The following is an 18,054-nucleotide window of genomic DNA, read 5'->3' on the forward strand; positions in this document are numbered from 1 at the left end:
GAGGCCTTTCTACTGACTCTGAAAAACACCAAAAGAAAGATGCCCAGGGTCCCTGCTCATCTGCGTGAACGTGCATTAGGCATGCTGCATGGAGGCATGAGGACTGCAAATGTGGCCAGGGCAATAAATTGCAATGTCCGTACTGTGAGACGCCTAAGACAGCGCTACATGGAGACAGGACGGACAGCTGATCGTCCTCGCAGTGGCAGACCACATGTAACAACATCTGTACAGGATCGGTACATCCGAACATCATACCTGCGGGACAGGTACAGGATGGCAACAACAACTGCCGAGTTACACCAGGAACGCACAATCCCTCCATCAGTGCTCAGACTGTCCACAATAGGCTGAGAGAGGCCGGACTGAGGGCTTGTAGGCCTGTTGTAAGGCAGGTCCTCACCAGACATCACCGGCAACAATGTCACCTATGGGCACAAACCCACCGTCGCTGGACCAGACAGGACTGGCAAATAGTGCTCTTCACTGACGAGTCACGGTTTCGTCTCACCAGGGGTGATGGATGGTTTTGTGTTTATCGTCAAAGGAATGAGCGTTACACCGAGGCCTGTACTCTGGAGTGGGATCAATTTGGAGGTGGAGGGTCCGTCATGGTCTGGGGCAGTGTGTCACAGCATCATCGGACATCGGTCATTGCAGGCAATCTCAACGCTGTGTGTTACAGGCAAGACATTCTCCTCCCTCATGTGGTACCCTTCCTGCAGGCTCATCCTGCAATGACCCTGCAGCATGACAATGCCACTAGCCATACTGCTCGTTCTGTGCGTGATTTCCTGCAAGACAGGAATGTCAGTGTTCTGCCATGGCCAGCGAAGAGCCCGGATCTCAATCCCATTGAGCATGTCTGGGACCTGTTGAATCGGAGGGTGAATGCTAGGGCCATTCCCCCCAGAAATGTCCGGGAACTTGCAGGTTCCTTGGTGGAAAAGTGGGGTACCATCTCACAGCAAGAACTGTCAAATCTGGTGCATTCCATGAGGAGGAGATGCACTGCAGTACTTAATGCAGCTGGTGGCCACACCAAATACTGACTACAACTTTTGAATTTAAGACCCCACCTTTGTTCAGGGACACATTATTCAATTTTTATTAGTCACATGTCTGTGGAACTTGTTCAGTTTATGTCTCAGTTGTTGAATCTTGTCATGCTCATAGAAATACTTACACATGTTAAGTTTGCTGAAAATAAACGCAGTTGACAGTGTTCGGAGGTTTCTTTTTTGATTTCTAAGGCATTCTAAGGTTTGTATCATTCACAACTAAAGTTGCCAAATAACTCTAGATCTAGAGTATACTGTAGGTCCTGTTTCAAGTAATTACTTTTATGCTCAACATAGCCACTTCATACAGTGTGCGCAATCTTGCTCCGGAATGGGAAAAATATCCTTTCTATTTAATTCAGCTAAGTTCAATTATATTATTCTTACTATGAATTCATGCAACCTAATCATATAATATAAAATAATGGCACTGGGCTTATAAGCATATCTGGTCTGCTAAATGAACAAGCCTACTGCCTATGGCATGGCACATAGCCAGATAACATACAGTAGGCCAACTCACATTCTGTTCTTCTGAAATACATTTTCTTCATATCATAATGTTTCTATTGACCTGCTTAAAATAAATCATGCATGTATTGTGATGGTGTATATTCAGTTGATTTATTAGACTTTTTTATATATATATATATATATATATATATATATATATATATATATATATATATATATATATATATATATATATATATATATATATATATATATATATATATATATATATATATATATATATATATATTAAAGGCGCGCGCATCAGCGGCTTGTATGTGTGGCGGCCTGGAGACGCCAAACGGGTTTATGTTGATTAACAATCAATTACCGTGAGACCGGCAGTCTTTTGCATGACATTAACCGGCTGACCAAATTTGTATGACACAGCCCGATCCCAGACGAATCATTTATTTGAATAGTGCATCTCCTTCTATATACAGTATGTACAGTACCGGAGGTGGGGGTGCTCTTACAATAGAGCGAGGATCACAAGCAGAAAGGTCTTCTGGGTGGCATAAACCGAGGCAGTTAGAGCTGGCGTGTTAACTCTGACAGCCCTGTGTTGTCGTCTAATTAGACGCACTGCTGAGCAGAGGGAGGAGAGAAAGGCAGGGAATGATAAACAACAGGCGTGCCTTTATTCCTTCTTTCACCTGAGTTTATTTTCCACTCTGCACAGCACTGGAAAAGTGGAGTAATTAGATATGCACACATTGCTTTTTATTTATTCCCGTGAAAAGCCTTCTGGGGAGACTTTGGATTTATTTGTTTTTTATTGTTTCTCCCATGACAATACTGTATGTGTGTGATGCTGAGATTTAATCACACTTTTTTTTTTTCAGTTGAAGTGGTTACCGTGGGTTTTAGCGTTGAGCTTTCCCAAGGCGATCTGCTTTGTTTGCAGTGGAGAGTGTGTGGTCTTGGAACGCAGATGCAAGACCTAATAATTCCCTGTGATGCAAATTAACAGTGTTATATTGGGAAATATATGACTGGAAAACATCTGGCAGAACAAATAGCAAATTAAGCACAAAAATGGATTTTAATGAAATGTTTTTGAAAGGCTTGTATAATAGAATTTCGTTATCAATGGACCCAATCAGCATCGAAGCCTCTGGAATAAGCCACTCATACTAAATAAACTTTCATGAGACGTTTGAAGAGTGGCTTGTATTTGGTAGCATGAGTCAGATCAGTTGAACCGTAGTCACCGTTACATTCCCCTCATTGTACCTTATGGCTGTCCTTGCCAAAGTGCCACCATCACTGGTGACAAATTAAAAGTCTGTCCCTAATAACCACCATTTTAGGTCCATTATAGAGCGGCCACTCCTCTACGGGTTGGTAAGACGCCTCTGCTGGGTCACCATGGCAGAGGATTGGCAGTTTGTCTTACAGAATTGAACTGGTTAAACTGTCTTGAAAGAAAAGTGGCCAACTTCTCAGTCAGAAATTAGCCCGGTAGTCATTACCTAATAATTACAAAGTGTAAGACTAAAATTGAACAACTTTGTAGAATGTCAAAACTGTAACACTGATCTCTTGAAAACGTTTTAAAAGTACATGACTTTACTTTGTGAGTTTCTCATACAGTGTGCACAAATGTATGGTGGAAAACGATAGAGTTGGGAGGATGCCAGAGAAAGTCGCTCCACATCTTTACTCAGGTTCTAGATTGGATGTAATTACCCTCTCCAGTAGCACCCAATTACACTTTCCTTATCGTGGCTTCTTGAGATGGCAATTTCCTTCTTGAGGGGTCTCCAAGTCAATAAGCACCATCGTCACCTCAACCTCGGGCGAGAATGAGTGCCTGTAATTATGGTGACATACCGCCATCTCATTCAGGGACACGTGTTAGTGCTTAACACCTCTTAACTTAATTCCCATAACATATGGTGCAGTGGCGCTGATAAACTCTGTCTGACGTTGGCGAACAGCAAATCGCTCCAGGAGCTATAATAATAGATTTGACAGAGCACTAATTGCACTCTGAGATGGTGTATTCCGACAGCTTAATCTTAACCCAGTTGCACCATCCTGTCCTGGATAGTTGTGTTGAACCAGACATAACAGGAGATGGAAAAGGAAAGCCTAGCACCGTTTCGCCACTTTCAAATCCTGGAACTCACAACAAAGAGAATAGGAAAGACCGCGATGTGATGAGAAAACACGAAAAAGAGTTAAGAGTGGAGAGTCGTCAATGAACTAGACGGTGTATATTTTCTAAGGCTGCCAGAGGAGAATCGACAGTCTCCCCGTGGTTCAAAACATCCTTAGACATGAGTGAGTAAAATGCAGTGAACATTATCGCAAGCCTTTGACTCTCTTTCCCTGGCTTTATTGAAATATTCCTTTCTAGAGTCTTTATTTAACGTATATAAATGGAATCTTATAGGGCTATGGATGGGAAGCATTACTAGTTCTAAGATGGTGCAAGCCTACTCTCTAGCTAACTGCTACTGTATAACACTATGCATAACTCCATTGTTTTCAATGGGCAACACGTTGACCATTCATTTGTATCACCTTCATCACGGTGAAGAGATCTTCACATATGGATTTCTGACATGTTTCTTTGGCTCAAAAGCGCAAACATCAAAATGTCATTCATTATTATTGCTCAATTAAATATTTAGGTTTATTCATTATTGATTATGTTTTTAAACTCTATATCGCCACACGGCTGATTGGTTGGTCGTTGCCATGCGACTGTTGATAGAAATACGAGTCATTTTGACTAGTCATTTATGAGATTGGGCTGTGTCCTGAACGGGGGAATTCCAACTCTGATACGGTGTGATCTCTCTCTTACAGAACGGCGAGGCTTCTCTCTTCGAGGTGAATATCCGCTACGTCGGTGGGCTGCTCTCTGCCTACTACCTGACGGGAGAGGAGGTAAGATTCATCAATGTCTATTATTCCCCTCCATGCAGGAACAACATGTCTCTTCCTTTATTATTGAGATTTGACCCTGCGGTTTGAATGGTGAAGAAGTTGTGTGGAATAATGTTGCAAATTCATAAAACACACACACACACACACACACACACACACACACACACACACACAGGGAAACAGGACTTCTCATCACATAGACACAGTGTATAAAACATTACTCAGCTCACAACTCCCACATGCCCTTTTCCCAGCATGACCACATGACTGTCACAGACATACAGTGCAGACACACATCTGCACTCACCCACATGTGATCCTCTGCATTACCAATCTATTATTACCAATGTAATATGAACAGAGTGGAGGTCAAGCATGCGATTATAAAATAGCATCTGCCCAAGCATGGTACATGACATGATGCTCTAGGCTGCTCAGATGAAGTGGGGACAGTCCATGCGGATGCCAAATTAATGGAAAACAAATCCAGTGACATATGAGTCGGCTTAATGGACATTGATTTGGAGGCTGAGTGAGTCAGGGAGAGAAAGCACAACATTGCTCTTCGGTGGAATGTTCATGAAATATGAATATATGTGGAAAAAAACAGCGTGTAAAATCAATATTGTCAAATTATATCACCATACAGCCCACATAGCACTAAGCTCAGTTTAGATTTTTGGTGTGGATGCCTGTTGCTTAAGCTTAAATTCAACAACTGTCATCATTGTTTATACCCATTGCAATTATTAATGGTTTTACTTCTTATAGTAAATTGCTCTTTGAAAGGGCATGCAGTGTAAATGTTCAAATTAATCAAAAGTTGGCAAACAAATTGTCTGTTTGCCTAGGAAGCTTTCCTCATATCTTCCTTCATTTCTCTCTCGTGTTTTTGCGATGAGGATAGAATCTGATTAGACGTTGTCAAATGCACTTTAAATTCACCTTGTGAAATGCAAATGTGATCAGATGAGTAAAATTGCTATAGGCAGCCCTTACATCCAGCCCTTAAATCCCTTCTCATAGTCTGTCACTCCTCAAGCTACATTAGAGATCACACTGGCATTTGTGTTTGTTTTCTGTGCCATTTCTCGCTGCTGTAAGTTCATATTAGGACATACTGTACAAGGTAACTGCCAATCAGTAGAGGCTCATCAGAGGAGGACGGGGAGGACCATCCTTCTCAGTGATTTTCAGATGTTACATTTTTTTTAACATTTAAAAAGTTATCCTTTTTAGATAAAACAACACTAAATATAATCACTACACCAAATAATTGATTAAAACATACTATTTTGAAATGAAGGTCTACAGTAGCCTCAACAGCACTCTGTAGGGTAGCACCATGGTGTAGGGCAGCTAACTCTGGGTACATTGACTTCAATACAAAACTTAGGAGGCTCATGGTTCTCACCCCCTTTCATAGACTTACACAGTAATTATGACAACTTCCAGAGGACATCCTCCACCCTATCACAGCTCTTGCAGCATGAATTGACATGTTGTCCACCCAATCAAAGGATCAGAGAATGAATCTAGTACTGAAAGCATAAGATACAGCTAGCTAGCACTGCAGTGCATAACATGTGTTGAGTAGTTGACTCAAAGAGAGAGAAAGAAAATAGTTGAATAGTTTTTAACAAATACATTTATTCCTAAATGAAGGAGAAGCAAGAGAGCGAGAGAGAGATATTTCATACATTTTTTTTCACTTTCAGTTTCCCTTACTAAGATAGCAAATGCAGCTCGCTGGTTTAGCTATATTAGCTAGCTGGCTATGACTATCCAACACAACACTGGAACTCCTCCAAGTCAAGGTAAATTGGTTTTACAAATGTATTGCCACCGGGAACCGCCGGTGTAAGTGCTAAACTGCTTACCAACTGTACACTGTAACGTTACTGCATGATTGTAGCAGGTTTACTAACATGTTAGTTCTATTAGCTATGTTGACTATGACAATACTTTTGCTAATATGGTGACAACGATGTAGGCTGCGTGTAGCAGTTATGATTTGGTTTGGAAAGGTTTTTTTCGCTTGGTCACGTACAGCTGATGTGTTGTGCATTGACGCCCACAAGCGACGAAGGGAAAAGATGACAGGACGAGAGCGCATAGATGCGAGAAGGAATACAACGTGGCTTTTATGAAAGTGAACTGTGTTTACTTGTGATCAGGGGTGTATTCATTCTGACTATACTGTTGAAAAATGTTTCTGAAATGGAACAAAATGGATATAAACATACCTAAATTTGTCCAATAGAAACTCTCGTTTGCAACTGTTGGACTAATGATTACACCCTATATCAGCTAGATGCAGGCAAGAGTGTGCAAGGCGGTATTGAATGTGTCACTGTCTGTCCATGCCTCCTCAAATTTTTCTCTCGACCTGTGTGCACCTTCGTTGTAAACTTTCATTCATAGGCTAGGTTATTGCAACCTCATGATGGGCATAGGAACATTTTGAGTATCATGTAATAGCCTAAACCTATCACTGTTACATTGAACTGGGTGAATGGAATATGAATGACAATCAGCTAATATAATGTAATAGAAATAAGGCCATGCTCATAGAAAAAATCTTAAACATCACTGATGTCCACTGCTGCCAATATAAAGGAAACACCAACATATTGTCTCAATAAGGTTTTGGGCCACCATGAGCCAGAACAGCTTCAACGCATCTTGGCATAGATTCTACAAGTGTCTGGAACTCCATTGGAGGGACGTGACACCATTCTTCCACCAGAAATTCCATCATTTGACGTTTTGTTGATGGTGGTGGAATGCACTGTCTCAGGCGCCGCTCCATAATCTCTCGTAAGTGTTAAGATCTGGTGACTGAGGCAAATGGTTTACATTGTTTTCATGCTCATCAAACCATTCGGTGGCCACTCGAGCCCTGTGGATGGGGGCATTGTTAACCATCGCCATGGTAGCCAAAATAATGGCCTGCCCAGCATTTTTATACATGACGACACTTATTAACTCAGGAAACACACTTGTGTGGAAACAGCTGCGTTCAATATGCTTTGTATCCCTCATTAACTCAAGTGTTTCCATTATTTTGGCAGTTACCTCTACATGCTACGTCTTGTAATATTAAGTCCTAATTTGGACATCATACAGTTGAGTGAAGTACAGAAGTGTGTTCTCCCTCACATTCTTCGTTTGAGTTTGTGTAGTGCTTTTGTGTTACGGTGTGCCATCCCATTACACACTGCCTGGCCCACGACGGGTCTCCTGGAGCGATATTTATTTGATCCGTCTCCAACCGCCACCCCTCTTCTCCTGCTTTTCCCTCCACACATGATAAGAGGCAAATTGAGAAGCCATTTTTTCCTGGAAGTTAGCAGGGTACGTAAATCACTTTAGACAGTGAACAGGGGCGATCCGTACAGGTGTGTGTGTGTGTGTGTGTGTACCAGGGTTTCCGTTCCCCCCCCCCCCCCCACAAAAAATGAAAAGCCAATCACTAAAATTGCCGCTGGCCAATCCCATTGCGAAATAATGTGTTTTAGCATATTCATTGATTGAAATAACAGTCGATGTAGCACGAGAGATGTTGTGGCAGCTCAAACAACTGTTTGTTGCTACTGGAGTGAAACATGTGCTTTCATAAACACAGTCATTGCACAACAATTCTAAAGGCAATTGAGTGTAAAAAAACAAAAACAAAAAAAGAAAACAATGGCCACGATTAAAAAGAGATACTATTTTTATTTATCAACTGGTAATCGAAGCAGGCTCCCTATTCGCCATTTAAGTGCATAGGCAACTAGGCAGGCTTCAGTACGTCACACACCACTTTGCAATGAGAAAACAGATACTTCATTGTTTGGAACTTGAACATTTGACTATATATTATGAGGAATATCTTACCATGCTTCAAAGTAGCCTAGCCAAAATCCAACTAAATTATTTTATGAAGACTTCCATATACTATTGAAACCAGTAGTTATTGGTTTTCAAAATCAACTTTCTTGCATTGTCCATTAGCCAAATGCACAATCCTAATCATATTAGCAACCCCTTCTAGTTGTTGCATGTTTAGATCTTACCTCATTTCCTAACGGATATTTTCATCTCTGTCACATGAATCAGCTCACCATGGCGTTTTCCTGCTTAATTGCATAACGGAAGGAACATTAGCGCATAGCGGCATTGCTGCGTTTATAATTTGAAGAAATACTTGTTTATCAACAATGTATGCTTAACGTTCGGATCCATGCATGAACCTTATTGCTTTTTAACGTTTTGTTTTGTTTTTAATGTAGCCTAGGCATACTGGTTGTATGAATTTGGAATCTATCGTCCCACAACTGTCCCAGAATCTGTTTGGAAAAGGCTATTCTTTCTAGCACAGAATGACATCTAACCAGTAGAATAGGTCAACTTTTCTACAATGGGGGATATAGTAGATTGACATAGGCTATTGATTTTGCTGGGCGTTTACTTGTCTTGTTGACTGAGGAAAAGTAAATGTGGGCAGTTATTCTAACATGGGTTTGAAGTTTGGGGAAGCTAATAGTCACCATAAAAATGCATCTTCATATTAAAGCATTCCATGTATCCTCACATTTGCAGACTTAGGTAAGAGAGCCTACTATTCCCAATGTGATGATTCGATCGGATAGTCAAGATTTAGGCTACTCTAAGCCACTATGCGCTGCATTGAATAGTCTTTTTTGAGAACAGTAATCGGAGTGCAGTGCATATATAACTCGATTACTGTTCTCAGAAGGTACTATTTTATGCTGTGCATAGTGGCTTAGAGTAGGCCTAGGCTATATCAGATCGCCTACATTTCTTGTCCTTTGCACAGGGAAATGTTGACCTTTCACAAACACATTTCATGCAATTCTCCTACACTTTATGTGACTGGAGACAGTAGAATCCTTTTGATACGACAAAAATGACAGGGTAGCCAACTCTCCTCACAATGACAAACAGATCAATAAAAATATCCATATGTGAGGCCTACGAAAAGCAGAGACAAATTCAATATGACGTCCATCTAACCTGGAGGAGAAAATGATTGTCCTAGAAAACAAAAACAAAGTGTCATTGACCCAATGATAAAGACAGTGAATTATGCACACTCATCGGGAATACGGCAGATGTTCTCCGCTAGTGGGCTCAATTAAGTTCCAATTTTTTACAACTAAAAGACAAACAGTTTTTCCACAATGATATTTGTACATTTTGGAGATATGCTTGCCTGGGCCGCTCTGCTTTTCACTGACAGTCGCAACTCAACAATCATCTATTTGGTTTTTGCCGCGCACTCTTCCAAAATTGAATGCCCTATGCAATTTTTTTAAATTAAAGAAGCTAATGATCCTCTGTGGCCAAATCATTTCTTTCTGTAGTAGCCTATTTTGAATGATTTTATTTATTTCTATATAGATAGTAGTTAGCTAATAAGGCTATATCATTTTGGCAATTTAATTCAATTTACTTCAGGGAAAGATTAGCTTCCCCTATCCTTATGGACGTTCTGCCGATGTATTCTAACGTCTACAAATTGCTCATCAGAATTCGGTAAGAATGACGCACGCCATTGCATCCGAGTTGAATGTTCTGTTAAGATCATTTTATTTCTGTCATTCTGAGAACCGTGGGTTGAAATCCCAATTATGTTATTCAACCAGTGCATATGGATCCAGTACATTTCTTAAATGTCCATGAAATGAAATTGCTGCCGGTCAAATGTCCGCTGCAACATGTCCCTAATGGAAACCCTGGTGTGTACATAAACTCAGCAAAAAAAGAAACATCCGCTCACTGTCAACTGCGTTTATTTTCAGCAAACTTAACATGTGTAAATATTTGTATGAACATAACAAGATACATAAACTGAACAAGTTCCACAGACATGTGACTAACAGAAATGGAATAATGTGTCCCTGAACAAAGGTGGGGGCAAAATCAAAAGTTGTGGTCAGTATCTGGTGTGGCCACCAGCTGCATTAAGTATTGCAGTGCATCTCCTCCTCATGGAATGCACCAGATTTGACAGTTATTGCTGTGAGGTGTTACTCCACTCTTCCACCAAGGCACCTGCAAGTTCCTGGACATTTCTGGGTGGAATGGCCCTAGCCTTCACCCTCCGATCCAACAGGTCCCAGACGTGCTCAATGGGATTGAGATCCGGGCTCTTCGCTGGCCATGGCAGAACACTGACATTCCTGTCTTGCAGGAAATCACGCACAGAACGAGCAGTATGGCTGGTGGCATTGTCATGCTGCAGGGTCATGTCAGGATGAGCCTGCAGGAAGGGTATCACATGAGGGAGGAGGATGTCTTGCTTGTAACACACAACGTTGAGATTGCCTGCAATGACAACAAGCTGAGTCCAATGATGCTGTGACACACCGCCGCCAAACCATGCTTGACCCTCCACCTCCAAATCGACCTCCAAACCCGCTCCAGAGTACAGGCCTCGGTGTAATGCTCATTGCTTCGACGATAAATGCGTATCTGACCATCACCCCTGGGCAAAATTGCGATTTGTCAGTGAAGAGCACTTTTTGCCAGTCCTGTCTGGTCCAGCGACGGTAGGTTTGTGCCCATAGGCGACGTTGTTGCCGGTGATGTCTGGTGAAGACCTGCCTCACAACAGGCCTGCAAGCCCTCAGTCCAGCCTCTCTCAGCCTATTGCGGAGGACGATCAGCTATCCGTCCTGTCTCCCTATAGCGCCGTATTAGGTGTCTCACAGTACAGACATTGCAATGTATTGCCCTGGCCACATCTGCAGTCCTCGTGCCTCCTTGCAGCATGCCTAAGGCACGTTGACGCAGATGAGCAGGGACCCTGGGCATCTTTCTTTTGGTGTTTTTTAGAGTCAGTAGAAAGGCCTCTTTAGTGTCCTAAGTTTTCATAACTGTGACCTTAATTGCCTACCGTCTGTAAGCTGTTAGTGTCTAAACGACCGTTCCAGAGGTGCATGTTCATTAATTGTTTATGGTTCATTGAACAAGTATGGGAAACAGTGTTTAAACCCTTTACAATGAAGATCTGTGAAGTTTTCTGGATTTTTACGAATTCTCTTTGAAAGACAGGGTCCTGAAAAAGGGACGTAACTTTTTTTTCAGAGTTTATTATGGGACAGCAGAACCAGTTTCACTGGAAGACATTCTGCAGCCCCTGATGGTAAATTGATGTTGGAGAACAATGATGACTCTTTGTGGGATTGAGGTGGAGAAGTGAGAAGTGTTTAGATTAGGTCAGAGTAAAGCCCTAACCATGAATAGTGCTGTTGGTATGATTGTGTCTGTTGCTGGGCAGATAGAGACCCATGGGGATCCTTGGCTTACAGTTAAACCACCGCTCCAGGTTAAGTACCTGGCATAAAGGGCTCTCTCTGGTCAGCGCTCTAACCACAATGCTGAATCGTTGTTTTCTGTTACATGCTGTTTCACTCAGGTTGCTCTGTTCGTATACTGATGAACACTCTTAGAAAAAACCCGTTTATTTTGCCAGAATTTCTGTGGAGCACATTTTTCTCATCACTCCCCACCACACCCCACCCCACCATATAAATAAACAACAAACGTCAATTCATTACATTTTCATCTCTCTAAGAGAGCCAATACGTACATTTACTCAATAAAATGTTATTTTTCAAATCATCTTTTTATATTGTCCCATAAAATAAATCGGTCATACTTTACTTGGATAGTCCAGATTTTTGTATCTGTAGATGGTCTACAGATGGTCATACTGTCAACAAACTATATGTTGCTAAGCAACTGCTTGTTAAGGTTCGGGTTAGAATAAGGGTTAAGGTTAGGGTTAGGATTAGGTTTAGAATAAGGGTTAGGGTAAGGGTTAAGGTCAGGGCTAGGGTATGAATTAAGTTTATGGTTAGGATAAAGGTTAAGGTTACGGTTAAAGCTAGGGTTTGGGTTAGTAGATATTTGAAATGTTACTAAAATGTTGGCAACTCCACTGCAATTCTCCAGCAACCCACTAGGGGTCGCAACCCCGACTTTGAATACCACTGCTCTAGCAGGAGTAGGCTGTGAACGGGAGGGAGATAATTCAGTTAACCTTGTGTGAAAATTGAGGTGAGCAGAGTGGAGGAAAGGCAAGCAGGCAGCAGGAGCAGAGGCAGTGGCAGCCATGAGAGGAAGTGGGGAGGGAAGTACATTAATTTGTTCAGGAGAGAGAGAGAGTGTGTGAGAGAGAGATATTATATAGAGAAAGAGATGAAAAGAGAGCAAGAGATGGAAAGAGAGAGCAAGAGGGAGACAGAGAGAGATAGAAAGGGAGAGGACAGAGGGGAAAGAGCATTCATATGCCCTTGAAGTAGACAGGTGCTGATTAAGAGTCTTCTCCACCTCTCCTGGTTCACTGACCTAGTGTCAGTTTCTTCCTGTGCCAGTCGGGGCTCCACGTCAGTGGTGTCACAGGAGAATAGGTCCCCCAGCCTCCAGTCCTGTGAGTGTCAATGAATTACCACAATTTCAGAACGTGTCAGTGCAGGGGATGGAATTTGTCTGTAGCTAAAGCGTTATTTATTTATTTTTACTTTTGCTTCCACACTGAACACACCATGCTGCACCATGCCGAACACACAAACCACGCCGAAGACACACACCATCACCACAAAGTTGAGAATTCCTCCGTGTTGAATTAAGTTTCTCCTCTTCACTCTGCCGCTCATTCTCAACAATGCTCTTTCTCGTCCGTCCGTCCCCCCCGCCCCCCCCCCCGCACCCCCTCAGGGTTTACCCTCTCCACTGTATCTGTCTTACACCCACTGCTATTAATCTTCTCTCTGCTCTCTCTCACCCATCCACTCCATAGAACATATATCACCTTCCTGGAGCTGACCTGGGCGTGCCTGTTCGAACGTGCACGCGTGTGTGTGCGCACGTGTGTGTAATATCCTCCAGGTGATTTTCTTTCAGGGAAAGTTGGCGGAGGCAATCAAATTAATATCAACCGCTGTGGTACAAGGAGTCCTCCTTATATCCATCAGAATGTGGATACAGGGATCTGTCTGCTCAGACCTGGAGGGAGAGCGAAGGATACACACTCATGCGAAATGAGGATAGAGTGAGAGTTTCAACCTCAATCAGACCAATCGCTTCATACTGTACGTTAGCTTGAAAGATACATCATTATGCAGTGACATGACTGGCAGGGTAATGTAGTGTATTGGGAGGGTCATAGGCTGCATGGTAATGTCTCTGTCGTACAGTATAGTACAATCATGGCTAGTACAGGGATATCGACCTCAGCCATGACTTGTGGGTGATTGTAGCAGTAGTGTCCATGGCAACATAGCAACTGCTAGACTACAATTTATGTGTCAGATGGCTGGAGTGTGTCCAATGGCGGCTTTCTGAGAGGTCAGACATAAATCATAATTTCATCTCGGCTGTCGTGTATTTGATGGGCACTGACCCGATTCCATTCGCACGTTGACACAGTATCTATAAACGTTTGTGTTTTTCCTCGGAATTTAAGCTGGCATGTTAATGTCCTTGACTCTGTCCCTGTCTCAACATTCCAAACCCGTTGTGTTCAGAGAGTTAGCAGATCCTATGGGGAATAAAAAACCCTGCTGTGTCAACCCATGTTTACTACAGTATTGACAAAAAAAGAAGAGAGAGAGAGATCTCTGCCTCTTGCCAATGTAATCAAGGAATCCGGCCGCTCTGCCTCTCGCAATATGTCTTTGTAAATCCCAATCCATTTAGACAAAGCCCTCTAATTCACAATTCTCGGATTACAAAGACTCTTACAGTGGAGGATGGCGTGTGTGTGTGTGTGTGTGTGTGTGTGTGTGTTTCTGCCTGTGTGTGTGTGTTTCTGCCTGTGTGTGTGTACAAATTCTGTGCATGTGTGTCTTTTTTTTTTTTGCTCAGCAGCTTAAAAGTCTAAAAAGACATTTCATTTCCTGCAGATGAAAGTGGATCATCATAATCACACAGTAACCTGCTGTGCTCTGTATCTGGGCTGTGGGCTTAGCAGTAGAAGAAAGCTCTCGATTCTACTGCTCCAAACCTTCCTTCCACTGTGTGTATGTACAAACATGTAATCCCATTCGTGGGACTTCTTACGAGCTACATCATTATAGAGTAAGAAAGCATTGGACCAAGAAGCTTACTGTATTGTAGTATAACTACTACATGTATTATTTATTTTATGTCCGAATGCATTATTACAGCATGCATTTTATGTATGCTGAATCATGTATAGACTAATAGCTCAGCTTGATACAATAAACCTCTTCCCGTTCCACTTTCCAGAATAATTCTGTCAATCATCAATACTGGCACACTATTGGGGAAGAGCGTAAAAGAGGTTGAGCTGCCATTGATGCTAAGAATTTAATTGGACAATTTGATGTGAGAAGAAAGAGAATTCATACAAAGAAGGACCTTGGGCCTTTTCTCTTCCTCTTTTCCCCTTTGATATTTAACAGCCCCCATCATTTATTTGCCTCCACTCTTTGGACAACCTTTTTTTCCTCTCTTTCAATTAGTATTTTTGCAGTTCTTAGTGGTCTCAAAAGCTTTGGCACTGCTCAGGGTTAAAGGACAGTGGGATTTAGCAGGGGCAGGGTTGTAGCCATTAGGCACCAAATGGAGGAAAACGGACTGTAGCAGGGAGGGACTACTTGACATAAGAAACACTCATTTTCATTTTCCGTTGCAAAACGTTATGATGCTTCTTGCTACAGTGTGCCCTATTGAATACAACCCAGGTTTTCACCCATGCCCAAATGCAACCCAACCCCTATTGAGGAGAGTCTGATGAATCCTGTTTCCTTGTTTTTACAAGTCACATTGATACCAGCAAACAAAATGGAATCTTTCAGATCATTAGGCTGCCTTTAATGATGCTGAGCTTTGAGGAATCCAGGCCTCTTTTCTTCTGACTCTGCCTAGCCCACATAACAGCCCGGCATCCCATTTTCAAAGCATCATTAGTTGAATAGTCCCCTCACGCACATGCGAACACACACACACACACGCACGCGCGCGCAATGGCCGTGTCTGAATACATACTTAAACTACATACTAAATAGTATGCGGCGATGAGAACGTAGTAAGTATGCAGTATACCACGGCTGCAACACAGTAGCGGCTCCTGACTGACTGAGTAGGTGGGGCGGGGGCCGAGTGCAAGTGGATTTTTCCTTATTCAACAGACATGCATTGTATTAACCAGCCTGATAATAGCTAATTTCCAATTTGATGAATTTCTCTATACTCTGAATATAATTGGAATGGAGTTATAGGCCTCCTAAGGCTGGTTATAGGCAGCCTATCACATTCAACCTAATGGAGTTATAGGCCTCCCCAGGCTGGTAATAGGCAGGCTATCACATTCAACCTAATGGAGTTATAGGCCTCCTCAGGCTGGTTATAGGCAGCCTATCACATTCAACCTAATGGAGTTATAGGCCTCCTCAGGCTGGTAATAGGCAGGCTATCACATTCAACCTAATGGAGTTATAGGCCTCCTCAGGCTGGTTATAGGCAGGCTATCACATTCAACCTAATGGAGTTATAGGCCTCCTCAGGCTGGTTATAGGCAGGCTATCACATGCAACCTAATGGGGTTATAGGTCTCCTCAGGCTGGTTATAGGCAGGCTATCACATGCAACCTAATGGAGTTATAGGCCTCCCCAGGCTGGTAATAGGCAGGCTATCACATGCAACCTAATGGAGTTATAGGCCTCCTCAGGCTGGTTATAGGCAGGCTATCACATTCAACCTAATGGAGTTATAGGCCTCCTCAGGCTGGTTATAGGCAGGCTATCACATGCAACCTAATGGGGTTATAGGCCTCCTCAGGCTGGTTATAGGAAGGCTATCACATGCAACCTAATGGAGTTATAGGCCTCCTCAGGCTGGTTATAGGCAGGCTATCACATTCAACCTAATGGGGTTATAGGCCTCCTCAGGCTGGTTATAGGCAGGCTATCACATGCAACCCAATGGAGTTATAGGCCTCCTCAGGCTGGTTATAGGCAGGCTATCACATGCAACCTAATGGGGTTATAGGCCTCCTCAGGCTGGTTATAGGCAGGCTATCACATGCAACCTATACTGTAGCCATATAGCATCTATCCTATTCAATAAAAAAGGACTAAAGATGGATAAAGTAACATTTGTTTCCTTTGGAACATATTTATTAGCGAAACCAAAGTGCTGTAACATTTATACATTAAATCAAAACTTTTCAAATGTTCAAATCAACAAGCTATTACACAGAAAAACGTGGGCAGTCGGGTTCATCGCAAATTCAGAACCCCTGGACAGCAACATAATAAACTAAAGCACTGATCATTGGGAACGAGGTCATAATGACTGCAAACGCAAACATTCAAGAATTAAATAGTTAGCCTAGCCTACACCACTAAAACAATCCATACGCTCTTCTCAAATCAAAAGCCTGAGTAGCATGAGACAAAAAATGTGGCTACATCTCGAGTCCCCAGTCTAGACACATACAGAAATGAAAATATGGTTTGGTATTTAGTTTAGAAGCTCTGACGAAGGCCAAGAGAACAAGAAACCGTTTTCAATGAGAAATCCAAAATACCTCATTTTTTCCTGCGTATTCAAAACGGCCTACTACTTAAGACGCAAGTATGGGTCACTATCTCTGTCACTCTTTGAGCTGAGCACTCGGGCCATCAAGTTGAAGTGAGCTACTGGCTAGTAATGAGTCCACACCTGGATTGGCCAGTCACGTGCCCTTTTTCCCAGAGGAGCAGTGGTTTTTGGCCCGACGACAAATCGTCCACTCTGTTCGTCAGTTAGCCTAGCATCTTTCCTTCAGCCTGCTCATGTATTCCCTCCAATTAGAAATACATTCAAGTGCTTAATGAGGAGAAATTGTGTTGTTTTTTTTTCTCAGAGGAAGAATTGTTCAGAGAAGTCAGTTTTAAACTTTACAGCAAATGATGGAGAGCTGGAAAAGAAAGTTAATCTATTTTTCATGTTGAGTGCAACTTTAAAATGTGTTTGAGTGGGAGTAGAAAAAAAGAAAACTGACGCAATGGAAAATATAGCCTCTGTAGCCTGTAGGCTACCCTGCATATTCTGTAGGCTACCCTGCGTATTCTGTAGGCTACCCTGCGTATTCTGTAGGCTACCCTGCATATTCTGTAGGCTACCCTGCATATTCTGTAGGCTACCCTGCATATTCTGTAGGCTACCCTGCATATTCTGTAGGCTACCCTGCGTATTCTGTAGGCTACCCTGCGTATTCTGTAGGCTACCCTGCGTATTCTGTAGGCTATCCTGCGTATTCTGTAGGCTACCCTGCGTATTCTGTAGGCTACCCTGCGTATTCTGTAGGCTACCCTGCGTATTCTGTAGGCTACCCTGCATATTCTGTAGGCTACCCTGCATATTCTGTAGGCTACCCTGCATATTCTGTAGGCTACCCTGCATATTCTGTAGGCTACCCTGCATATTCTGTAGGCTACCCTGCATATTCTGTAGGCTACCCTGCGTATTCTGTAGGCTACCCTGCGTATTCTGTAGCCTACCCTGCATATTCTGTAGGCTACCCTGCATATTCTGTAGGCTACCCTGTGTATT

General features: G+C 42.5%; 1 protein-coding gene across 2 annotated transcripts in view; it reads left to right on the forward strand.

Annotated features, from left to right (window-relative positions):
- The window catches only part of LOC110488866 (mannosyl-oligosaccharide 1,2-alpha-mannosidase IA), a 235,310-nt gene that overhangs the window by 173,378 nt on the left and 43,878 nt on the right, over positions 1–18,054 (forward strand). For both annotated transcript variants that reach the window (XM_036947400.1, XM_036947408.1), the window contains exon 4: positions 4,395–4,475. In XM_036947400.1, coding sequence (XP_036803295.1) covers positions 4,395–4,475 — 81 coding nt within the window. The remainder of the gene's footprint in view (positions 1–4,394; positions 4,476–18,054) is intronic.

Source organism: Oncorhynchus mykiss, chromosome 2 (assembly GCF_013265735.2).
Source record: "Oncorhynchus mykiss isolate Arlee chromosome 2, USDA_OmykA_1.1, whole genome shotgun sequence".
Taxonomy (NCBI): Eukaryota; Metazoa; Chordata; class Actinopteri; order Salmoniformes; family Salmonidae; genus Oncorhynchus; species Oncorhynchus mykiss.